At 50.5% G+C, this 26164-nt stretch overlaps 1 protein-coding gene across 1 annotated transcript in view; it reads right to left on the minus strand.

Moving 5' to 3' along the window:
- The window catches only part of Gli2 (GLI family zinc finger 2), a 210598-nt gene that overhangs the window by 30548 nt on the left and 153886 nt on the right, over nucleotides 1-26164 (minus strand). Inside the window, exons 3-5 of the mRNA XM_021633255.2 lie at nucleotides 21252-21357; nucleotides 2138-2340; nucleotides 636-821 (exon numbers count right to left, since the gene is read on the minus strand). Coding sequence (XP_021488930.1) covers nucleotides 636-821; nucleotides 2138-2340; nucleotides 21252-21357 — 495 coding nt within the window. The remainder of the gene's footprint in view (nucleotides 1-635; nucleotides 822-2137; nucleotides 2341-21251; nucleotides 21358-26164) is intronic.

Below are 26164 nucleotides of genomic sequence, written 5' to 3' on the forward strand. Positions count from 1 at the left end.
TTTACTTTTCTGTACATCCTCCCCCAAATGGCTCCACAGTCCCATCTCACTCCAGGGATCAAGTCCCAACCAGTCACAGCCCAGCCCAGAACACTGGCCTCAGTAGCATTCCTGCCTTTTACCTGGTTTCTACCAATTACATCGGTCTCCTGAGCTGAGCGAGAACACGGGCCCTTTGCACCTGCTGATCCTCCGCTGGGCTGGCTCTTCCCCAAGCCAGATGCTGGCCTTGCCTCTTCAGTTTTGGGCCTGAACAGCACCCGCAGCACCTCTAGTGAGAGATGCCTTTAGCTCTCTAACTCTTCCTCTCAAAATTGCATCCCACCACCCGGTATGAGCCTCCATCTTTATTTTGTTTGCCCTGTTTCATCTCAGCTTGCCAATTCCTGGTGTTGGGAAGTGTCTGTCCTTCCCGCTACACATTCTCCTCAGAGTTAACTAAATGCATCCGTTCCTTATGATGACGACAGGGCTCTTGGTCGCCCAGCCTCAGTCTCTGTGGCTGGCGGCATAGACATCTCTTTGTGTCTCCTGCCTCCAAAGGGACCGACGGACTGCTTGGGACCAACGGACTGCTTTCTGCGGCAGTCAGCCACCCTCACCTGTGCCATAGTCCCACACCCTCCATTACTCACCATCCACAGGATTGAGGTAGTCATGGAGATGGGGTGCGCTCGCAGCACCCCCACTCTGCATTAGAAGGTCCCCATAGGGGGTGGGGTGGCTGGCCATGAGGGTCATCTGGTGGTAATAGTCTGAAGGGTTGGTGGCTGGGGCAGCAAGACCGAACAGTCCCCTCTCTTTCAGATGCTCGTGGGCCACTGTCACAGAAGGTAAGAAAGCAACGGTCAGAGTTTACTGATGGAGAGAGAAACCACCAGGATTTACTGTCCAACAGGGTGGCTCAGCAGTTAAGGGCACATACTACTGTTACAGAGAACCTGAGTTCACATCCCAGCACACGGGTTGGGTGGCTCTCTACTACCTGTAACTCCAGCTCCATGGAATCCGGTACTCGCTCTCTGGCCTCTGGAGGAACCTATGCAGACATGCATGCAATGCACACATAAACTAAAAATGTATCAGTAAAATCTAAGAAACGAATTTCCTGTTTAAGGAAGGAAAGATAATTCACCTCTGCGCTGGGGGCTCTACGCTTGACCTCCTAGCCCCCCCGTTGCTACCTGTGCTCACACGGAGGCCAGACAGCAACATCGGATGTCTTCTTCAATTGCTCCCCATCGTCTTTCTGAGACAAGGCCTCTCACTGAACCCGGACCTCTGATTCGGCTAGACTGGCTAGTGAGTGAATCTCAGTTTCTGCCTCCCCATTGCTGGGGTTCCATTTGCCTGTCACTGGGCCTCCTTTTTGTTTCTTTTCTCTCTCTTGCTCTCTTCCTTCTTTTGCCTTTTTTTTCTTTTCTTTTTAACTTGGGTTCTTAAGGATTGATCTCATACTTAGTAAGATTGATCTCATCTTACTAGCTGTAGATGAGTGGCTATCACCTCAGCCACTAGAAAAAAAAGTTAGATCTGAGAGAGTAACTATATTCCATGACTCCTCACTTCTGTTTTGAATCAACCAGTGGGCTGGCCCCTTCTCTTAGGCATTGGAGGTGGCACAAAGTCACGGGTCTATCCCGGGAGACTGGGGCCTCGGCTGCCTGTAACTCCAGCTCCAGGGGATCCCTGGGGGCTGGGAGACCATCTGTGTTGGCCAGCACTGGGACAGGAACAGAGATTGCTGGTTCTGCTCTGCCCTCCCTTTTGATGTTGAGTTCAGGAGCTATTCCTACACAAGAGCCCGCACTTAATACTGGCTTCTGCAGCCTTTGGTGTGTTGCGAGCAGAAGTCTGTGCCTATGATGTGGCTGTTATGGTCTGGATATGAAATATCCCTCAGCAGCTCATGTGTTGAATGTTTGGGTCCCCAATATGATGTACAGAGGTGGTGCTTTGCGGAACTGACTAGATCATGCGGGCTTTGATCTAAGCAATAGATATATCCAACGATGAAATCGTAATCTTCCGTGTTATTGTAAGATGATAGAAAATGGGCTGGCTGTGTGGACAGAGCCACTGAGTCACCCTCAGCATCCAACCCAGTGCCTGCTGCCTCTGCCCCAACACTGCTTACCGTCAGCAGGGCTGAGGCCCCTGGCTGCAGAGATCATTGAGAGCGTGGGGCTGCTGTGCACAGACCGGAGGTAGTGCTCCATATGAGGACTCACGTAGGGATGGTGGGCGCTGAAGGGAGACTCCCCAGGGCCCGCAGGGTGTGGGGAAAGTCGGATCAAGGAGATATCTGAGATGACCGGGCTGCCACTCAGGGCAGGAGGCCTGTGGGGACAAAAGGTGACACTCTCAGAAAGAAGACCCGTGGGACGCAAGTCCCCTGCGGAGAGCCCCAAACCGCAGGAGTAGCATTGGCATGTGCAGGCACTCACAGAGAGGCTGCCAGAAGCCCGTCCTTTTCATTTTCTATGCCAACCTCCCTTAGTCATCTCTAGCTTGGAGTCAGACCTTGGAAGAAACAGCCAATGGACCCAGAAGCTCCATGGAGGTTTGAGGATGGCTTAGTGGTTAAAGTGCCTGCCTTGCAAACCTGAGGATTGGAGTTCAATTCCAGAGATGACAGTAAAACCTGGGAGTGGTGATACGGGCTTGTAGTTCTAGCCATGCTGAGGTGGAGGTAGAGACAGGCAGACCCCTGGAGCACAGTGGCTTGCTGGTCCCGCTGCCTGGAAGGCACCTGAGGAATGACGCTTGGAAATTGTGCTCTGAGTGCTATATGCTGGCGCACACCCACAGAAAGAGGCTGCACACTGGTACAGCCGTCACTGCAACCCTGGTAGCAGAACTCTAAATCTTCCCTTTGGGTTTGCTCGGCCTGAGCTCAGCTGATCACGTTTGCCCTGCAACCCTGCTCCTGTATGCATGCGCATGTCAATGCATGGGCACACGCATGTATTCTAGGAGCATGGGCAGTACACAGACCGTACTAAGAGCTTACTGCTAATGACTGAGCAAAAAGCTGAATCTGAGTTTGGCTTGAGTCAGATCACTCATGCAGAATTAGCAGTGAAGAAGTTCCGGATTCAACATAAATCTTCCTGTGTGAGGTGTATGTGTGTGCGCACACATGTGCACATGTATGTAAAAAACAGAGGTCAGTCTCAGCTGCTGTTTCTCAGATGCTCTCCATCTCGCTTTTTAACCGTTGAACCTGTGTTTTAAATCATGTCTATCACTGGCCTGGATGGACCCTAACGAGGCTAGGCTGGCTAGCTGGTGACTTGTGATCCTTGTCTCTGCCTCCCCAGGTTTGGGAGCAATCACACACCGCACCATCATGCTCAGCTTTTTTATGTGAGCTCTGGGGATTGGCTGTCATGCTTGCAAAGCAAAAACTTTACCAACTCAGTCACTGATACAGCCCAAGAATGGTGTTCGAGCTGGTGAGCTGTAGCTAAAATACAGAATATTGTTCTAGCTCTCCTTCTGTGATGGCACTTCTCACTCACAATCCCGTCTTGAATGCTCTCAGCATTCAACATCTTGGCAGTCAACGTCTGTATGCCTTGGAGGCTATGGCTCTGCTCTATATTTAATGAGACTTTAGAACCCTTGGCCTGCTGACCTAGGGCCTCCAGGGTTTGGAGACACCTACTCCAAAATTCGTCCTCGGAGACTGTGATGATTAGTTTTAATTGTCAGTTTGGCACTGTCTTTTTTTAGGGGTGGGGGTGGGAGCTGTCTTAATTAAGTTAACTGGTGTAGAAAAACGAAGTCTACTCTGAGCGGCACCATTCCCTAGGCAGGGTCCTAAACTGTGTGAGAGCGGTGAGACTGAGCTAAGCAGAGGAAGAAAAAAAAGCCAATCAGGTGAGCATATGTGCATTTATTTCTCCCCCCTTTTGAGTGTGGGTGTGAGCTGTTTGAAGTTTCTGCCTTGACTTGCTCACAACAGTGGACAGGAACCTGGAATTTATGAGCTAAAACAAACCCTTTCTCCCTTAAGTTGCTTTTTTGTCAGGGTATCATGGCCAGGAGTGTGAGAGTGTGCTCACATGCACCTGTGCTGCGGGAGGCTGGGGTACCTGAAACAGACACCAGAAATGGCATGAGACAAAGAGATGGGAGTGGAGAAGTGGGATGAGGAAAGGACGGCTCAGTGGGCAGCACTTGCTGTGCACTGGGGTCTCTGGGGCTCACAGGCTAGCCAGTCTAGTTTAATGGCATGCGGGGGTTGGGGGAGGACCCTAGGTTCCAAGAATAAGGAAGAATGATGGAAGAAGACACTTGATGCCACCCTCTTGCTTCCACGTGTCGATGCGCACGTGTGCATAGGCACTCACACACACTCACACATGTACTCATATAAACCCTCCCTCACATATGTATAAGAAAGTCACCGAGTCTCACCAGGAAGTCGGGATGGAAGCCAGCCTCTGCCCTCGGGAGGTCAAACTGGACAGTTTCCAGTTCACTAATACGTAAGCTTCCTCTTGCCAAACCCTCACTGGCACTCTTCCCAGGGGCTCTGCCTGGTGGGCCCTCTGAGGCATCACTCAGCTGGTCTCCAGCCGACCCCGGGGTGGTGTGTCTAAGAGGCCGCTCCTACTTATGTAAGCAGAGTTTGAACTTTGAAGACAGATAGAGAAGGGTCTAACTCTTGTGGCCTGGTACCACACCCCGTAGAATGTTCCTGGCCCGCAGGCTGGTGCCGGGGTAGATGGCTGAGCAGGTGTAGAGAGACGGACAAAGCTCGAGAACTGTGCAGAGTAGCTGGGCCAGGAGATTAGTAGGTGCTCAGGCAGCACCTCCCTTCTCAAATTTAACAGCATGAGAACACAAGCGCTCAGCAGGGGGAGGGCACCCAGCGCACCCTCCTCGCAGCCCAGCTCATGCCCCCTTCCCACATGTCAGCACAGGAGTTCTGGCAGGAGACAAAAGGAAAGGCTGAGGTGATGAGAATCCCACATGGCTGGCCACGTGCACCCTAGCACCAAGACTGGGCCTGAGCTAGCATGCCCAGACCCCTGGTAATGGGTCCCTGGGGAGCTAGAATGACGGGAGCCATGTCTTCCTGGAGGGGAGGTATCAGGGTGATGCAGGCTGGGAGTGTGAACAAGGCTTTCACAGATGGGGAAATGAAGGGAGGGTGTGGGCTCTGTACAGTGGAACATCCGTGGGGCAGGATTGGACGTGTTCCTTCCTAATGGAGTGAGAGGAGGGAAAGGAAGCTGGGGGAGTGGGGTTGGGGCGCTGAGCCCCACCCAGTAATGCCTGTCTGGGAAAGTGAACAGCGTGCTGACTCACCCAGACTCAGCCTGAGCCCCAGGGTGGGCTCGGATCTCCCACCAGGGAAGGGAAGGGAGAGAGTGGGGAAGACCAGCCCTGAGCAGCTGAGGAGACAGGAACATGAGGCCAGAGTCAGCAGGAGCTTGTGTCCCATCTCACAGACAGAACTACTGAGACCCAAAGAGACACTGGCATGGCTATGAGGGGCCAGCACAGGCAGTAAGTTGAAACACCAGGAGCTGATGGTCCCCAACCTGGTCTGGGACCTCTGTTAAGTGGGGAACGGTTAGACCAGACATTTTTGACTGTCAGCCTACATGTCTCCTGGGCTGGATTCTGGGGCCAGCTGTGGCCTTGGAGGCAGGTAGGCAGGCTACAACTCTGACCCCCAGCTCCTGCCTTCCCATCTGCATCTTCTCAGCTACCCCATTTCTCTCACCAGAAGCCCCTTGCACAAGAAGCCCCCAGTTCTGGGTCATGAGCCGGTGCTGTGGAAGATGGAGCTTTCCCACTTTGAGATTAACTGATGACTGAGCTCCCTTGGGAGGAACTGCAGGTGGTGGCACGCGCAAACTTGTCCTGTCTCCCTGGTGGGTGGACATGCCCAGGAGCAGGCACCAACTAGGTCTGCTTGCCAAGTACTAAGCCTATGCCCACTATGAGGGTAGGGCATGCTAGTATGTCCAATGAATGGATGATGGATGGATGAAGGGATAGATGGAGGATGGATGGCTAGATGGATGAGGAACGGATAAATGAAGAAATGGGTGGATGAATAACCAGTAAGAATAGCAGGCATAAAACAAAAGACCTGGGTTCCGTTTCAGCTCAGCTCAGTTTACTCTGAGCTGCATGTTTGGGAGGAAACTGTGCCCTCTCTGTGCCTGTCTCTTCAAGAGCAAAGAGCAATCAGCAGTGATTCCTACAGATCAGAGGTGAGGAAAAACACTTGCAGAAGGCAGGAGGGAAGATGGTGACGTTTCTGAAACACCTGTCTACATCCTAATCCCCTGGAACCTGTGATCAACTCTACCTGTGCAACAAAGGACATGACAAAGGTGAAGTTTGAGATGATGCAAGTGGCCAGTCCTAAATGCCATCACAGGGTCCTCAGAGGCGAAGGAACACAGGGCTCAAAATGGAGAGTGCCACGTGTCCTGAATGCAGAGACCACAGTGAGGTCCTAAGCTGAGGATGCGCTAGCCACCACCAGGGGACCAGAGGCAAGAAGGGGCAGAGCAGTGAGTCTCTGGCTATTGGCCTGGTGAGGCTGTGCTGTGACTTCCTATTCCCAGAGCCAGGAAGGAATACATTTCCAGCGCTTTCAGACCCTGGTTTGTGCAAACTTGTGGTTGGTGAAGATCCTGCCCAGGGGTGGGGCCAGCCCTTGAGGGGCAGGAAGCAACACCCTCCTCATCCCAGTAACCTTGGTGACTCTCAGAGCACAGGGCTCCTGTGTTATTTCTGGAGATGACCCAAGTCTGGGTAGGTGTACCTTTTGTGGCAGGCAAAGACAATAGGAACCCTTCCATAGCATGCTGGGGTGCTCTGGGAGGGGAGGGTGTCTAAGCCCCGTGTTCCATCCTTCGTTCCTGCAGGGCTCCAGAACGTGCCTTCCCACTGCCACTGGGATTACACGGTCACTGATTCCCCATAGCAGAAACCACCCTGCGTGACACACCAAGCCCTAGGCTCTGGGGACTGCTGGCCTGTGTATTCCAGCCCCACCTCTGGGCCAAGAGGGGGCCACCCACCAGGATCACAATGCTATGACAGAAGCCGGGAACCTATGCCCTCGTGCTGTGGCTAAGCCTCTGGGAGGCAGGGGCCACTAGCAGCATGGAGTCTTATGTTCTGTTTCTGGGCCCCAGCAGAGCCCACTGACCTGTCAGGGAGGGAAGTGGATTCATGATGCCGGGACCTTGCTACATGGCCTTTCCCCTCTCCCCTTCCCCCCCCCCCCCCCGCTGGCGTGGCTAGGGCCTGTGTCTGTTCTGGCCTAGCAAGCTGCCCAGGCCCTCCCAGTACCCAGAAGGTCCGATCAAAGCTCAGGGGAAACTCCACCTCCCTCCTGATGGCCCTTGTTGCTTTGGATTTTGTTGCATTTGTTGGATTTTGTTTTGCTTTGTATGGGAAACTAGATATTGGCAGGCTTACTCATATTTTCTACGTATCTACTTGAAAAGTTCCATAAACTGCATTTTTCAAAAACATGTATTCAGGGCAATTGCACTTTCAGAAATGACAACAGCAGGTTTGTTATTTGTTCTCGATGTTTCTGGATTTAGTGCTCCATGAGCCCTAAGCAATCCTTCTGCTCTGGACTATATTCCATGCCCAGGTAAGGGTGAATTATTTTCTTTAACTTGAATATTGCTGAGTGTAGTGTGGTCCATTCCTCTAATCTCAGCACTCAGGAGTCAGAGGTAGAGGCAGGAGGATTGCTCTGAGTCTAAGGCCAGCCTAGACTACATAGAGAGTTCTAGGCTAGCCAAGGCTACAAGGTGAGATCCTGTCTCAAAAACAGAGTGTGTGTATACGTGTGTGTGCAAGCCAGAGGACAACCTCGCTTTTATTCTTCAGGCGTTATCCAGCTTAGTGTTTTGAGACAGTGTATCTGGCTGGTCTGGAATTCACAGACTGAGGCACGCTTGCTAAGAAGCTGGATTCTACTCCCTGGTACGGGGTTACATGTGTGCACCACACCCAGCTTTTCCTCCTCTCCTTCTTCTTAATGTGTGTTCTGGGAATCATACTCACTGACTGAGCTATCTCCCCAGCCAGTGCCCTCCAGCTGTGGCTCATCTGTTTAGCCCTGTGGGTGGGAGCTCCTGTTGGCAAAACCACCTAGCAAAAATCTGGCAACATCCTGGAGAGTGAAAATGTGAAAATCCTGTGACTCGGAAATTCCAACCCCTGAGTAAATAACAGGAGCCCACCACACAAGGAGCCCAGAGGACAGGATAAGGGTGCCCCAGCAGCCATGCTGGGAGGCACAAGTGCACCCCAGATGCCTGGAGATGCAGATTGCTGCAGAGATGCAGAAATGAACGAACTAAGAAACATGAACAAATGAATGAAGGAATGGAGAGTAGATGAAACACTGACTATAAAGTATGAATCCAAGTTTCAAATCCAAGTTCTCAAAGAAATGCCTGCAATGGCGTTATTTATAGAAAAAGCCACAAAGCAAAACTAAACGATACACTGTTAGGGAGATGAGCAGCCATAATATATAAAATGCTCATCCAAGTCAACGGCCCTGTTAGGGGATGTGACAAATGGGGACAAAGAAGTCATAATTGTAGACAACAGAGAAGTGACAGACCTAGGGCAGGGAGTGGGGGTACATGGGGCTCCCAACGTCCTGGCTCATCCCCAGTGCCTTACTGGAACTCCAGAGGTGAAGGTGGGAGCACCAGGAGTTCAAGGTCATTCTTGACTACATAGGTCAGCCTGGGCTACATGAGACTGGAAAAAATATGTCAATATTAATATGTAAAAGAAGCCACCAGGCAGGAAAAGACTGGAAACTCTTCGCTGCCCAGACTTCATACAACGTACTCAAGAAAAGGCCACAATGTATAAGCGTGCGTGAGTTAGGTGCTATGTAAATGACCTACAAAAGATCACATGGCTCCTGGCCAGTGCTTTGGGGGCTTTTCTTGAAGCTCACTAGCTGTGGTGGTTGGTTTTAATTGTCAACTTGACACAATCTAGAATCACCCAAGGAGAGTTTCAGTGAAGGATTACCAAGATTGGGCTGTTCTGTGGTCATGTCTTTGGGGGAATGGCTGGATTACAGCACCTGATGTGTGAACATCCACCTACTGTGGGTGGCATCATTCCCTAGGCAGGGGATCCGGCCCTGTCCAGGAGCGGAGAGAGTGAGCTAAGCACAGGCTGCCTGCATCCATCGGCCTCTTCTGACTGCAACTGTAATGTCACCAGTGGCTTCAAGCTCCTGGCTCCTCGCCTTCCCCTGACCTCCAGCAATGGACTGTAAACTGGAATTGTAAGCCTAATAAATCCTTTGTCCCCCGAGTTGCTCCCGTCATAGTATTTTATCATAGCAACAGGTATGAAAATAAGATGTTTATTGGCACGTAGCACAAAGGCCCTGCACAAGCGTCAGTGGAGCCCTGCGGCTCACACCCGCTCCTCTAACACTTAGGCTGGGCACACGACGGGCATGCCTTTGTCCTTTGTCGTGCTGGCTGATCTGTCTCCACCAGGCTTTTCTAATCCGATTGTCCTTGATATTTAGCAGGCCCAGATTTTGAAGGAAGGATGGCTACAGGAATCCAAGCCTCTGGTCAGAGGTTGGCTGAGTGGGTGAGGACCCTGGGAATGGAGAGGCTGCAGTGAAGAAATGACATGAGCTACTAGAAAGCATTCCAGGTCTCTGCAGTTGTCCCTCTGTTGCCCAGGTGTCCCATCAGAGCTATGGACGACACCTGCTGCTTGGTATCCCTACTGGCTAGCACTGGTCCTGTCTGGAGGACTCCCTCTGTGACAGACACACATGTATGCGAATCGGACCCGACAGCTCCTGACTCCCGCTGCAGCCCACATTCACCAGATGCAGCTGAGCTCTGGCTTGCCCCTGTCACCCCTCCGCAGAGCTCTGGTAGAGTAATCAGTTTTTGGAGTGGACCCAAAGCAGATATCTCACTAAGTAAACACTGATGTTTGCGTAGGGAAATGAGGTCATAAAACAGAGGCCACAGAGGCCATACAGAGCGGTTCTAAAAGATCCAGCTGCAGCACTTAACAGAGGTTTTGGTCACGCCCACAGACTCTTTATCTCAGCTCTCCCCAAAGCTAGAAGGGCAGGAAAGCACTGTTATTTTGCACACCCAGCTCCAGATGTGTAAAAGACTAGAGGGAGGGCCTGGGGCTGTAGCTCAGTTGGTACAGTGCTTGCTTAGCATTCATGAAGACCTGGTTACTTCCTTAGCATGGGATAAATCAGATGTGGTATAGTAGTACATGCTTTCAGTTCTAGCATTGTGAAGTGGAGGTAGGAGGATCTGGCATCCAAAACCATCCTTGGCTTTTTTGATGAATTGGATGCTGGCCTGGGCTACATGAGATCTTGCCTCAGAAAAGAAAAAAAAAAAGTTCAAAGATAAGAGCTAGCAGTCAGGGAGTCATTTTACAGTAAAGTGCTTGACTTTCAGGCAGAGAGGGACTGGGAGGTGGGACACGGGGGCTTGAGATAACCTCGGACTTTCTCAGATAAGCAGTGGAGCCAGGAACACAGCTGGGCTTTCCAAAAGGCCAGGAGAGCCCTGTCAAGACGAGAGCCTCTCTAGGGGACCTGGGCAATGGTTACCATCTGAGATGTGTAGTCTTGGGCTACAGTAGAATCCGCCCTTGGCTGAGCACTGCTGAGTGGTATCTTCTAGAAAGTTAATGCTTCAAAGCCATGGGTGAGACTAGGTAGATAATAGTCTCAGAGGTGGATGGGGAGGAAGAGAAAGAGAAGGAGGAGGAAGGGAGTAAGAAGGTAGGAGGAAGGAAGTAAGAGGAGAAGAGGAGGAGGAGGGAAGGAAAAAAGGGGGAGGGGAGAAAGAGGAGGAGGAAAGGAAGAGGAGGAGAGGAGGAGACAAGGAAGGGGAGAGAATGAACAAGGAGGAGGAGAGGAGGAGAAGGAATGCGCCCATCCCAGCTTTCCTGTGCTAGGGTCCACATTCCCTTCCAACCAGACACCCCACAATCCTTCCAGCCTGTGACTCTACAGTGTGTCCTTCCCTCCCTTCTATCTCTTCTCTCTTGTAGGATGTGTATGTCTGTGTGTATGTACTCAATGAGCACGGCTGTGCAATCGCCATGAACTGTTCCACACTCGTTGTGTTACTCAGCTTTTCAAATATGTGAGCTAAACCAACTCAGATTTGGGCTGGGAAGATGGCTCAGTTGGTGAAGTCTCTACCACTCAATAATGAAGACCAGAGTTCGATTCACCAAACTCGTTTAATGAACTAAGAGCAGGGTGTGATGGTGTGCTATTATAATCCGAGTGTTTCTGAGACAGAGACAGGACTCTTGGGGCAGCTTAGCCAAACTGGTAAATTCTAAGCATGTGAGAGAGATCTTGTTTCAAAAACAAGACAGATGGTGATACAGGAACTGACCTCTGGCCACTCTCTCTCTCTCTCTCTCTCTCTCAAAAAATGTTTTGTTTTGGCTCTCAGTTGTGAAGCCCTGCTGATTTGGCCTGTGGTGGCAGAGGACATCACAGGGAGGCAAGGAGGACATGGTGGGGCCAGCTTCTTGCCCTCATGGTGGCCAGGGTTCCAATATTCCTTCTAAGAGCAATACCACCCATGCTCTAACTTCCTCCCGCTAAGCTCCACCCCTCAAAGGTTCCACCACTTCCCACAGCACCACAGGATAGGGTCCAAGCCGTGGACTGGGGCTTTTGGGGGAAGCTTCTAATTTAGACCCAAACTATAGCATACAGCATATGTAATAACTCACTGATTTTATCCTCACATTAACCCCACCTGTGCTGAGTTAGCTTCCTTTCCCATTGCTGTGACAAAGTGCCTGATGAATGCAACCTAAGGAAGGAAGGGTTTATTCTGGCTCACGGATTGAGGGCTCTCACAGTCCATCATGATGGGGAAGGTATATGAGGCACCTGGTCACATCACATCCAGTCAGGAAACAGAGAGAGATGAATGCTGGTGCTCCAAAAGCCCAGCCTCTCAGCCCAGGGCCCCAGCCCACAGAAGAACGCCACTCACACTGAAAGTGGGTCTTCTCATCTTGATTAGCCTAACCCAGAAACTCCCTCACAGACACGACTAGAGGTTTTTTCCCCCTAGGTAACTCTACTGTCCAATTGACTATATTAACCATTCCAAGGGTACAAACACATTCCCATTTTACAGAAGGAGAAACTGAGGCTTATAGGGTTAATCAGCCAGCCCCTGTATATAGCAAGGATATACAGTAGGATCCACATCCCAGCCCTACCCGGTTCTGCCTCCATCCACTCGCAGAGTGGTGAGTGTCCAACAGAATCCCATGGGACAGGGGAAGAATCAGAGGGTCACTTCCTGATGTTGTAGGACATCCTGGCCAGCAGCCTGTCCCTGCAGCTGCTGGGAGCACACTCCTCCCCATGCAGCCCTGTCTCTACAGGACGACACCTTCACTCCCCGCTGGCTTCTGCCCCCAGCTGACCCCATCAATGCTCCCCAAAGCCAAAGCCAGGAAGCATCTCTTACAGAGCAGCTGGCAGTCACAAAGATCAAAAACTAGGCATCTTATCAGACAAGCTCCTCATTAAACTTTTATGGGCCAGATTCCATTATAAATGAGCTGTCTGTCCCACGCTGCTGAGCATGTTTCTGGGCTGAGAATCTTGCATTCTTTGAGCAGGGTGAGATGGAGGCAGGAGTGATACTGCCTGGAGTTCAAATATACCTGTGCCGTGGCTAGGAATGTGTTAGAGTTTAACTCTGAAGAATCCCTCAAGGCATATGTGTAAAACCTGCCTAATAGCTGTGGGGCAGGGTGGAGGGTGTCCTGGGAAGTGATTGGAGCCTAGGGACTCTGCTTTTCATCAATAGATTAATGAACCATCAAGGAATTAACCCATGGAGAGATATATAATTGATGACATTATTGGGAACTGGAACCTGGTTGGAGGAAGTAGGTCATTTTGGAGAGAGAGAGAGAGAGAGAGAGAGAGAGAGAGAGAGAGAGAGAGAAGGAGGTTCAGGCATATGCATGAGCATGTGAAGGCCGGAGGTCCATGTTGGTTGGTTCTCCACTTATTTCTTGAGACAGGATCTCTCAATGAACTTGGGGCTTTGGCTAGACTAGCTGGCTAGTAAGCCCTAGAGACCTGCCTCCCTAGCACCAGGATTACATGCGGCCAGCACCATGATTGGCTCTTTACGGTGGGCCCTCGGGTATTGAAGTCATGCTCTCAGCTTGTATACCAGCAACTGACCATCTCCTCAGCTCTAAATGGGGTATGTTTTACCTCTGGCTCCTTCATTCTGTTTCCTGGCTGCCATGAAATGAGCAGCCTCCTCTATCACAAGATCCTGATAACTCAATGGTCTCTCTGCCTCACCACAGGCTCGTGACCATGGAGTCAGCGACCATGTGCTACATTCCCAGAAACTTGAGTTCAAATAAATCTCTCCTCACAACAGAAAGTCTAACACAAAGTATGTCAAGAAGCAGCCTGCCTTCTAGTGCTTCAGTTTCCCTCTTATGAATGGAGCTGATATTACTATGTTTGCATGGTACCAGTCTTGATTGTTTCACAGCTGACTTGACCAAAAGAGAAAGAGGTCTTTCTCTTTAGGGTCCCTTTATGCCTGTGTCACTCCATTCAGCCCGCTCCAGGCCTTCTACTCTCCCTCTGTCTGCTGACCAGCTGATCTGAGGAAGTAAGCTGTCAAGCCATGGTAGCTTTTAGAGAGAGAGTCCCCAAGAAGAGGGGGAGCCATGTCAGGAGGAGGGACAAGGCCTCTGATAGCTGACCCTGAGTCCACCTCCTGGGAAGCAGGCAGACATGCCCTTCCACAGTCTCCTTCCACCAGGCTCTAAAAAGGAGCACACATATTTGCTGAGAGAGAAGACAATTCTTTAAGAAGCACAGACAAAGCTAATGCAGCATAACTCACGAGCTAAGTTTGTGAGCTAAGAGTCGAGAAGAAATCACCCACATCTCTTCCAGCCCAGCTGCTGTCCTTGGCTTAAGACTGTCACAGGCCCCAGGATGACGATAGTAAGTCACAGGTGGGGTATTTATCAACAACAATGACCTTGGAAAAGTCATCTTCTAATCACACAGACTAAAAAGTCAGCTAGATGAGCATGGTCACAGCAAAGAAATGACCATCTTAAGTGACAGTGTGCCAATTTACGGGCTGACATCTCCATTTGTATGCTCCTACTGGGGACAGGCGGGAACTCATATGTGTAAAACGGTTCCCTTGGGGGACTTTGGGTAAGGTGTGCCCACCACCTGGTATTCTTTCTATTTCCTTAACGTACAGTCAGTGTATTGACTTTCCACAAGCTGAGAACTATAACCCAGAGCCATCTGTCCCTAACTGGAGCCTCTCTGCCTTCCATGAAGAGTGGCCTTGCCATGACTACAAACTAAACTCAACTCAGGACCAAGCAATCTTCAGGGAGCCATTAGCTGTAGTCAGACGCAGAACTCGGGGGTGGTTGGAAGTCATGGAGATCATGCATGGTGCCAGACGAGAGATGACAGCAGGACCCTGGACCCTGTGCCTAAGAGGTCATAGTCTCTCCCCAGCATACGCTCCGTGGCTTTCTGTAAGCTGAGATATGAATAGGTTTAGGTCAACCAGGAGGGCTTCAGCCCTGAGTGAGAGAGTCACAGGGGATTTGATGGGCCCATTTCAGAGGTGGTAATGCTGTTGTTGAAAGGGGAGCTGACTTTGAGCATCTCTAAGACACGGGTGTATGGGAGAAAGGGGCTGGAGATGGCGTTCAGTTGGAAGCATGTTGCCTAAGTCACAGGTCCATCCATTATGCAGTATAAGCCAGGTATGGTGGTGTCAGCTGTAATTTCATCACTCTGGAGGTAGAAGCAGGAGGTGGAAGTTCAGTGTCCTCCTCAGCTACAGGGAGGGAGCTACAGGGAGGCCAGCCTGAGCTACATGAGACCTTGTTTCAAAAATAAACATCTCAGATTGCTAAGATTAGGATTTGCTACACTGAGCAGTTTCTCTAAATTCTTCTAGGTCAAAGGCAGTTCCAATTGCCTCTAAAACCCCAGGGCAAAACAGAGCGAAGCCAGATCCCCAAGCAACATTGAGAGCGAAGGCAGACACCAGCCTCCTGAACCAGCGGCATGGCCTTTCAACCTTCCACTCAAGGACACAAAGTATTCTTTGCCCAGCATATACCAAGCAAGACACTGGTTCTTTTCTGGGGAGGGGGACAGCCCAGCTGCACTCTGCCACATCCCCCCAACACCCTGGCAATGCTGGATTAAGAGCAGAAGCAAAGCGTTTCTTTCTTCCTGTGGCAATATGAGCAGTACAGACACTGCAGGTCGGATTGTTTCCAAGCTCAGCTGGCTTTTTCTTCTTCCTTTGGGGATCTCAGGAGCATGTCCCCATAGGGGTCACAGAACCCCTGAGCAAGATGTTCCATTACAAGTTCAAGGACAATACCATTGCACATGAGCATCATGAGCAATACTGCCACACCTGAGCTTGGTGTGCATCAGGAAGCAGTGTGAGGGTTTTTTTTTTTTTTTCTTTCTGTTACTACAGCCTCATGCCCCACAGGCTTGCTTACAGCTGGGTCTTAAAGAGGTATTTTCTCAATTTAAGTTCCCTCCTTTCAGATGACTTTAGCTTGTGTTGAGTTGACATAAAACTAGTCAGCAAAGACATCTAGGCAGTTCTCACCAGGTGTCCATCCCATGACTATCTCCCAGGTCCCCTGATAAATCTGACCACCATCTGCTACTGGGCCATAGGGGCACAAATATCCAAATTCCTCCACTGGAATTTCCTCCCTTACTCCCATTCTGACCTGTCTGTGTCCCAGCCCCCAGACAGCCTCCTCTTAAGACATGCACGTATGTCCTCCTGCCTGTAATGAATGAGAGACCTACAATAACAATAACCTCCAGCAGCATGCTTTTAAACTTGTCCACTCACTTCCCTGCTCCATCCTGCCTCACTCTCAAAACAACTAAGTGGTGAGAGGGCTCAGTCAGTACAGTGCTGTCCACCTTCAAGTGTAAGGGCCAATTAGAGCCCCAGAACCAATGATAAACAAAGGGGGAGGGTTGCACACCTTTAATCTCAGCTCTTGGAAGGCAGAGGCAGGCAAATCTCTGAGTTAAAGGCCAGCAAGAGTAACTTAGTGAGACCCTGTTTCAATGCCCCCACCCCTAAAAAAGTTGCTTAGAAGCCAGGGAGATGATTCAGTGGGCAAAAGCACAGGTTGAGCAAACACTAGTACTTTAGTTTAGATCCCCAAGACTCACAGAAAATTTGCATGTGGTGACAGTGATAATTCTGGAATACTGCCTTCTTTAAAAAACACAGAAATGTTGTAAGAATGTGTTTTCATTTTAATCCCAGGTGTGGGGATAAGGGGCTGCTTCAGATTGTGTGCCACAGCTGACTATGATTTGCCTCATGCTCTAGCAGGGATGTGGTTTTGCCAGCCGCAGATAGCTTCTGTGATTGTGTGAGGGAGCTATTTCAGAGGGTAAATAAATGTTAGAGCTCCAAGAGATGGTGTTTGTGATTGTTGGTTGATTAGAGAAGTTGACTGTGGTTTGCTAGTGGCCATGGTCAAAGAAGAAACAAAAGGAAAGAAATTAGATTCAGGGATCTCTCTGTTTGTCTGTCTGTCTCCTATCTAGTGATAGAGGGTGAAACCAGGGGATAAAGGGTGGGAAAAGAAGAACCCACAAAGTAGCAAAGACCAGCTACTTATGGTAACAAATGTCTGGAAGACAGTGTTGGGGGTGGAAACAGGAAGATCCTAGAAACTGGCTGGCCAGTAAGCCTAGCTGAAATGGTAACTCTGGGTTTAAAAGACCTTGTGGAAGAAGAGGAGGAGGAGGAGGAGGAGGAGGAAGAAGAGGAGGACGATAGAGAAGGATAATCCATGGTAATCCCAGTGTTAGGGAGACAGACAGGCAGAGCCAGAGGGCTCATTGGCCAGCCATAATAGACTGCTTGGGGTCTTCCAGGCCAGTGAGAGACACTATGTTAATAAACAAGGTGAACAGCCCCTAAGGAACGGCAGCTGAGGTTGTTCTCTGGCTCCCCTCATAGGAGCCCTCACAGACATGCATCACCACAGCCACACGGATCAATAGGCTGTTACAAAAGGACAACTCAGTGGACTCTACTATTAAAATCATTGAACGGTCTTGAGTGTGGCATTCAAGGGGAATACTAAGGTAGACTGAGTTTTTTTTGGTAAGAGATTTATTAGCACCATGGACAGACAGACAGATGGATGGCAACATGGCAAAAGCTGTGAGGAGTGTTAGGGGACCGCAAGGCGGATTGGGGGTTCCCTTCTTCAAGGTCTCAGAGGAACAGAGAGGTTTTCTGCCACATAGTTGATGGGTGGTCCACAGTGTGGACCTGTTTTGGGTGAGGGGATGTGCAACAAGGATGTGGCTGAAGTGGGGAGAAGTGTCCCATCGACTTGAAGCCCTCTGATGTCCCTGAGTCTGGCAGCCTGAGATCCCCTTCCTTGGGGACCTGAGAATGCTGCTCTCCTGTAGTTTCAGCAGTTGCTGGGAGCCTGTAAGGGATGGGTTGGGGGGAGCCTGTAAGGGATGGATTGGGGGGAGCCTGTAAGGGATGGGTTGGGGGGAGCCTGTAAGGGATGGGTTGGGGGGAGCCTGTAAGGGATGGGTTGGGGGGAGCCTGTAAGGGATGGGTTGCGGGGAGCCTGTAAGGGATGGGTTGGGGGGAGCCTGTAAGGGGTGGGTTGGGGGGAGCCTGTAAGGGGTGGGTTGTTGATTCACAGACAAACTGTTGGTAGGGGCTTGCCATTCCCTTCATAGTGGCTTAGGTCAGCACGGCTTCATTAGCCTCTAGTCTGAAAGCTAAGACTAGTAGACATGCCCGCTTCATAAATGAGAAAAATGAGGCTTGCTGGTTCGCATGGACACCTCTTCTGCGCTGGCAGATGGCCTGGTGGGACTGAGACCACAGCAAGCCTTTGGGTAAGACCGAGGCAGTCCTGTGGGGGCACTGGGGGCACGAGACTCAGAGCCTGCACACTGGGGTCCTCCACTCCTTGGAGTTATCAGGATCCTAAGAGCCACGGGCAGGGGTCTGGGTGTTCAGGTAGTGTGGGGCTCAAGGGGGCCGAGCAGAGCAGCACCTGAATCCTACAGCAAGCAAAGGGCCTGTGACTCCAAGAGGCAGGCAGTGGCTTATAGTCTACTGATGGGAGATGACACGGGGCCTCATTTGCCGCATGCCGCTTGTATAATTAGACACATTGGTGGTAGCAGGCAGGCTACAACGCAGGCTTGATGGATTGGGGACTCCGCCAGGCTCAGACCACATTAATCACTGAAGCCAGAGCTATGGTGCTGTTTTTTTTTTTTTTTTTTTTTTTTTTTTTGCAGGATCTGGCTAGCTCTCAGCTGGGAAACTGGGAGTGTGAGAATGAGGAGGTATGCCTCCCAGCACGGAAGCTCTTATCATACCCCTTATTGGTCTTTTTGGTAGACACCAACTATTCTGAGCTTAGCAAGGAGCTCCTGGCACCTGCCCTAGTGGGGCACAGGTCCTAGGACTCTATGCTACTCCCTGGCAGAGGGTTGACAAGGGAGACCGTCCTGGGCTAGGTCCGGGCCCCAAACCTCACAGAAGCATGTGGGCCCACCTCCCAGGCTCTGCATCAGGACTTGGCAATATCAAATCATATAGCCTTTAAGGAGGCATGCGCATTCATCTGCAGAACCTGCCAATGTCGTCAACATCACAGTTGTGGTTTGGGGGAAGATGTTAGGATGTAGTGATGATCTTCCACCCATCTGGATCATGGCTAAAAGCAATAGTATGTTTCTTTGGTGAAACAGAAAGAAAATTGTAGCAAAGACAAGAGCGGTATGAGGGCAGGTGCGGGGGGAAAGGTGGTATGTGTGAGGCCGGGTTGCAAGCCGAAAGATGCAGGGGGCTTCCAGAAATGGGAAAAGACAAAGGCATGTGTTCCCTGCAGAAGTAAGTGGCCCTGCCCACACCATGTAAGACTTAGCTCTGGTCTCAGCCTCCAGAACTGTGTGACAACACATTTGTGTTGTATTGTTACAGCAACAGGGAATGAGCACACACTCAGGCAGCCAGTGCGGTGCAAAGGACATGGAAGCCAGTGAGCAGCATGGTCATTTCCATGGCTAAGGGGCTGATGAGATGGCTCAGTGCAAGATATGGACCTGTGTTCTAATCCCCCACCCACTTCAGAAACTGGGCATGGCTTGTGGACCTGGAAGTCCACTGTGGGAGGACAGAAACAAGGACTACTGAGGCTTGTGGGCTGTCAGCTAGCTTTAGGCTCAGGGAGAAACCTTGTCTCTAGGGAGTAAGAAGAGTGAGAGAGAAAGGCATATGATGTTCCATTCTGGCCTCCACTTGTAATGTGTGCACGCACACACACACCCCACTAATTCATATACTCAGCGTGAGATCATACACCAGATCCTGAACAAGGAAACAGAGACTTAAGAAAAACCTATCCACATCTGTATCAGATGTGTACATTAGTTCACTGTATTACTATTGGATGATCCAGGATGTTAATGTCTGAATAGCTGGGTGGAGGGCATGCAATCTGTCTCATCTAATTTTTACAACTTTTGCATGCCTGAATTTATTCCAAAATGGAAACTTAACTTTAATTAATGTATTTAATGGTTATTGTGTCTGTGTGTCATGTATCATCTATGCATATGGGTGCGTGTGTGCATGATACACATGTGGAGGTCAGAGGATGGCTTTGGGGGGGTTGGTTCTCTTCTTCTACCTTTACATGGGTTCCAGGGAAGGGACTTATGCCACTTGTCTAGTAGGCAGCGGTGTCCTGAAGCTGGTGTCACTGGAGTGCTGGCTGGGAGGCAGCAAAGGCTTTGACAGTGCTTTGAACATCTGAGCACACAGCCATGTCCAGCTTTTATTCTAGGGGGAGATGGTCTCCCAGGTGGGGTAGAGCGGGGACCCTCTACTCAGCATTCTCTGCCTGTCTACCAATGCATCTGCCACTGCAGGTACAGCAGCCCCCGGGGCACTCAGAGTCTACATGGGGTGTGTATAATTCCAGCTTGTTCTGCTCTGGCGATGGTGCTGGAATCCAGAGCTGGGTCCCACTTAGGGTATCCAGCTCTCCTCAGGAGCTGGCACTGAAGCTGAGGGGATTCAGGTTGGCCAGGCAACAGGGGCCGGACATCAAGACTGGGGACAGGCATTACGACTCTGCACTGCAGACAGCAACTCTATGGGAACTGGTGATGTGGCCAGAGAAGAGTGAAAGGGGAAGGGGACAGACAGAGGAACTCACTTCCCAAGCATGGAGGGCTGTGGGGAGGCTGCAGGCAGAGAAGCAGCTAAGGCCCAGAGCCTCACCGGAGACACACATACACCCCTGTAAGGACTTCCTCGACTGAGGGGAGAAAGCCCCCTAACTATGGGTGGGACTATTACATGGGCTGGGACCCCCCGAGGGAGAGAGAGAGAGAGAGAGAGAAAGAGAGAGAGAGAGAGAGAAGCAACTGAGCACCAGAATTTATCTTTCTCAGCTTCCTGAATGTAGATGCCATGTGACTTCTGTCATGTTTTGTATCCTTAAAACATGAGCCAAAATAGACTTTCCCTCCTTATGTTGCCTTGGTCAGGTATTTCACAATTGCCACGAGGGATACAACTGGGTCTCTCCTCTGGTGAGAGAATGTGTGGTGTGGGAGGGGGAAGAGCTGAGAAAGCAACAAACACCAAGAGAATAAGCGTCAGCTAGGCTGGAGGTCCTGGGCGGAAAGGACCAGTCACAAGATGTCACCTTTCTCCTTGGGAACCTCGAGGCGGGAAGCGGGAAGAGACCCTAAGGCACCACTCTGAGCTTGCCTCAGCACGCCTGAGGTAATAAAAGTATGGGGGACTCTAAACCTCTACACTGGGGCAGCCTGAACCTAAGGTTACATTACTGACTTGGGTTTGGGACACTAGATGGTCATGAGTTTCTGATCACGTAAAGACCAACAAGGACTCATAGAGCCATAGGCTGTGGTGATGACACATGATCCAAGCTTGCTACTCAGAAGAAGCTGGAGCAAGGCTTGTAACGCATTTATCACCTGCTCATGGGTTCACAGTCACCGCACTTTTGTGACCCGGAAGGACGGAGGCGGGTGGCTGCACACCAGGAGCAGCATGGGAGCCAACACTTACCCGTGCACACTGTGGACAGAGTGAGGATCATAATGGTACCTTCCCTCCTGGTGGCGCATGTCAATTGGCAAAGGCGCGTGGAAAGGCGGCAGGAGCTGCTGAGGAACTGTGGGGAGGGAGAGAGAGAGAGAGAGAAAGAGAGAGAGAGGACTTCAAAAACGTTCCCCCTCCCTGGAAAAACAATTTTCAAAGGGCTTTAAGCTCCATGAACTCCTGAGCAAGAGTGGCCAGGACAGGGGACTCCATGATGTCTGTGCTATCACACACCCACGAAGGGGGATGAATAAATAATCAAAGCCAGCCTGAGAATCCTACATCTTCCACATAAAAGATCCCCAGCCGTGCTCTTGACAAAGACAAGCAGCTCAATGCTCTTTGAACTTGGGGAACCCAGCTTGGCCGCAAATCAGGGCTGACAGCGCTGACAGGCTCCGACTCCCGCCAGCTTCTGCCCACCCCGGCTTGGCTGCGTGTGGCTTCGGTAGCATCAGGTACCGGCCTCAGATCCACCGTGCACACAGGCTGCACATATTTACCTAGAACCATCTGTGAAGCAGGGCCAGGCCCAGCTTGGGGGCATCTGCTTAGATAGCTAACTCTCCACTCGGTGTGTGTGTGTGTGTGTGCGTGTGTGTGTGCGTGTGTGTGCACACATGTGCACACATACATGCATGTAGAGACCAGAGTACAGCCTCAGGTGTTATTGATCTTCAGGGACCATCCACACTGTCTGATGAGACAAGGTCTCTCCTTGGGACACAGGGTTCAATGATTCAGCTAGGCTGGTTGTCTCCTGCGCCCCAGTGATGCCCCTGTGTCTGCCTCCCCCGTGCTGGGACAGCAAGCACATGTCGCTGACATTTGTGATGGGGACTGGGTTCTCATGCCTGTGCAACAAGATAGGTCTTCACTACCTCCGCAGCCCCAACAATGGTAATGTAACTCTTTTACCACAATACCATGGTGGAGAATTTCCTAATGTTTACCCTCGTAACAGACCCTGTTTACAGAGAATAGCCTTATTTCAGAGCATCTGTCAAGGCACACCTAGCTGTCGGCAGCCCTGATGATGTCGACGACGCAGCAGACAGACTCAGCCCCGCTTCCCTGGGCCAGTGGCCTTCTGACTGAGGGAACAGACGCAGCAGACAGACTCAGCCCCATTTCCCTGGGCCAGTGGCCTTCTGACTGAGGGAACAGTCCACCGAGAGTGAGGACCGCTCCAGTCCCTAGCCTTTTCCCAGCCTGCTTGTTAAAAGGCCCTGTTTTCCTAAAGCCTATAATTATGTTTGCCTCTGGGGCACCCAGGCATTTTCTTTCAATAAGCAAAGAGCATCCTGCAATTATCACGATGATTTGTTGAGCGCAGGCCAAGTGCAGACAGGGGCTGACTCAGCTCCGAACTGACACACACGTGTCGGTGTTTCCAGTTCTGGAGGCACCGCCAGCACGCATGGGTTGATGATGAGTGTTAAGAGCGGAGAGTTGGGGGCTGCGGAGGTAGCTCAGTGGGCCCAAGTTCAAAGCCCAGAACCCACATGAAAAGCCAGGCAAGGTGGTGCACACTCATAAACCCAGCACTAAGAAGGAGGAGATAGGAGGCTCCCCATGGCTCTCTGACCAGAGAGCACAGCCCAATTGTGGGGTCCCAGGACTTAGTGAGAGATCATGTCTCAAAAAGCAAAGTGGATGGCCTGGGAAGAATGAACAGAAGCTAACGTCCAGCCTCCGTGCGCATGTGTCTATGCAAACATGCATCCACACAGCACATGTACCTCATGCTCACACACATTTACGATTTTCACCATTTTAAGTAGGTTGTTGAGCGGTGTCAAACTCACACTGCAAAGCTGTCACCACCTCCACCTCCAGAAAAGTCTGCTCGTCCCTGTCCCTGACAACCATCATCCCATACTCTGTTCTTGCGACCTTGATAACTGTTATCTAGAACACTTCTCCTTTTGTGTCGGGCTCACTTCACTTAGAGTACGCTCTTGGGGTTCATCAAATTGTGGCACGGGCTGTAATTTCTCTCCTTTTAAGGCCGAATGCTATTCCGCTGTATCGGTATACTCACATTTTGTTTGTCTGTTAAACGGTTGATAGACATTTGGATCTAATGCTATCAGCTTTGGGGGAAGTAGGAGGCAGAGTCTTACACTGTAGCCCAAGCAGGCCTCGAATGTGTGACGATCCTTTTGTATTAGTTTTCAGAGTTTTGAGACTATAACATGAGCCACGGAACTGGGTATCATGTTAAGAATTCCCAACGAGAAAAAACAAAACAAAACAAAACAAAACTTTTCTCCTAAATTAAAAAAATAATTACTCATTTATTGTGTGTGTGTGTGTGTGTGTGTGTGTATCTGTGTGAATGCATGATGTATATGTATGGGTACCTATAGAGGCCAGAAGTAGGTATCAGATCTCCCAGAGCTCAAGCTATATGTAGGTAGTTGTGAACCACCTGATAGGGGTACTGAGAGCTGATCTCAGGTCTTCTGCAAAAGCAGGAAGTGTACTTAACCGCTGAGCCATCTCTCCAGGCCTCTCCTGAAATTTTAACTTCAGTTTGGTCTTCACTATCTCACATTTGTGGTGCTCCACTAGGCAAACGGAAAGCCCATCTATCTAGCAAACCCGGCTCAAGAGGAGCCTGCAGTGGACAGCTGGCGCTTGGCTCAGCCTGGCTCTTGGCTCTGAAGCTGCGGTGAAGCAGATGGCTGCGCTTGTCTGAGTTTCCCGCTTCTGAACCGGTGAGCAGGGGCATGTGTCTGCACAGAATGGCCACGAACTTTGGGGGCTGGTGAGCCTTGGGAATTAGAGATTCTGGCCATTTCTAGGAGTTGCACTAAGTTTCCAAGCTCAGTCTCCATCGGCCTGTGTGACGGTCAGAACAAGGACTACATGTGGATGTTAAAAAGACACAAAAGGGAAAATGCATGCTGGTGTAAAGATGGCTCTGTCAGGAAAGAGTGAAGCGCTTACAGGATCAGCAAGCATCAAGACTCAGTTCCATCTCCCAGAACTTTTTTTTTTTTTTTCTTTAAAGTTGGAGTTGGGAGGGAGTGGTTAAGAGCACTAGCTTCTTCTGCAGAAAACCTGAGTCTGGTTCCCAGCACCCACATAGCTGTAAACAACCAGAAGGGGATCTAACCCCCTCTTCTGGCCTCTGCAGGCACCAGGCATGCACATAGCACACAGATATACACACAGACAATGTAAAACACTTGTACACATAAAGAAAGAAAGAGCTGGGCATGATGGGGCACACCTGTATTCCCAGAGCTAGTGGGGCAGAGACAGGTGGATGCCTGGGGCTACTAGGCAGCCACCGAGCCTACAAGGCAAGCTCAAGGCTAGTAGGATACCCCGTGTCCAATGAAAGGGACAGCAACTGAGAACAACAGCCAAGATTGTCTTCTGGCTTCCACATACGTGTGCCCACAGTGCGTGCTGAGGGCATTCTCAGACCGAGTCTGCACACTTAGGCATGTGACCGCTGCTAGTAACTGAAGGTACATACTGATAGTTGAAGCCTTCAAAGTCCATAGTCAAATGAGGAATTTACTGGCTGTGGTGAGGGAAGGGACTGCTTGTTCCTTTATGGCAACCCCTGGGGGAGGCTGGGAGCTGGCAGTAGCCTGCCTAGAGAGCAGGAGTGAGCCCACAACCCAAGGGCCAGCACACACAGAATCCTGCTTCCTAAACGTACAGGCATTTGACTTCTTCTTGTCTCAGTGCTCAGGGCCTCACACACATGCTTGACAAACATTCTAGTGTTCAGCTAAAGATAAGGCTGGGATGGAGGGGATGGCTATGAGCAGGGCAGAGAGCTTCCATGGTCAGACACTGGCTCATGTCTATAGCCTTCTCTATCACCATGCATGGTTTACTGGCCCAGTGGCCCTTTCGCCAGCCTTCAGGCCAGTCGCTGAAACCCTGCTATAACAGGACAGCATGCACCATTCATTCATGTACACTCACACTTCCACTCAGAGACACACCCACACCCACCACACAGACCAACTTTTCATACAGGTAAGCGAAGGGATGAAGGTTGGTACCAGTTCCCTGAAGTCAGACATTTCACTTCAGGGTGGGCCATCCCACACTGATGGAGCTCCTGATGGAAGCTTCCAGAAACAAGTACCTTTGCAAAGCTCTCTGTGAGGCAGTTTTAGCTTTCAGCTCTTGAGAGAAGCAGCCCTATACAGAGGCCCCAGCAGCAGCCAAAGAATACAAAGAGAAACAAAGGAGAGGAGAGCTACCTCGGGCTGGGGAGACAGCTCAGTGGGAAAATGCAGTGGCTGTGCAAGTATGAGAACCTGAGTCCCAGTTCCTGGAACCTATGTAAAAAGCTGGGCCTGGCCACCTGTAAACCAGTACTGTAGGGGACATGCACAAGAAAGCTCCTGGGGGCTTGCTAGCTGCCAGCCTAGCTCCAGGTTCTGCAGGAAACCCCGTCCAAAGGAATAAGGTGGCGAGTGATGGAGAAGACACTGATGTTCTGCTCTGGGTTTTGCAAATGCATGTGCGCCTGCACACACGTACACATGCACAAGACATAATGCATACATACATACACATACCTCTTCACCCACATATACCTCTCACACACACTTAAGACTCATGTTCAAAAAACAAAGCCACCTTTAGCTGGCATACTGAATTTTATCATTCCACACAATGTTTTCATTGTGGGATTTCTTTTAAGGAAGAAAGATCAAAATTAAATCATGTCCTTCTAGCAGAAAGAACACACACACACACACACACACACACACACACCATATGCCATTTCAAAGAAATGTCTCTCTTTTCAAGTTTCTGAGGAATAAGCTCAAAGTGGAGAATGTTCAGTGGCCACGCCCTGTCCTCTGGAAAAATGCATATTTTGCATTTGTTTTTGA

This window comes from Meriones unguiculatus, chromosome 18, assembly GCF_030254825.1.
Source record: "Meriones unguiculatus strain TT.TT164.6M chromosome 18, Bangor_MerUng_6.1, whole genome shotgun sequence".
Taxonomy (NCBI): domain Eukaryota; kingdom Metazoa; phylum Chordata; class Mammalia; order Rodentia; family Muridae; genus Meriones; species Meriones unguiculatus.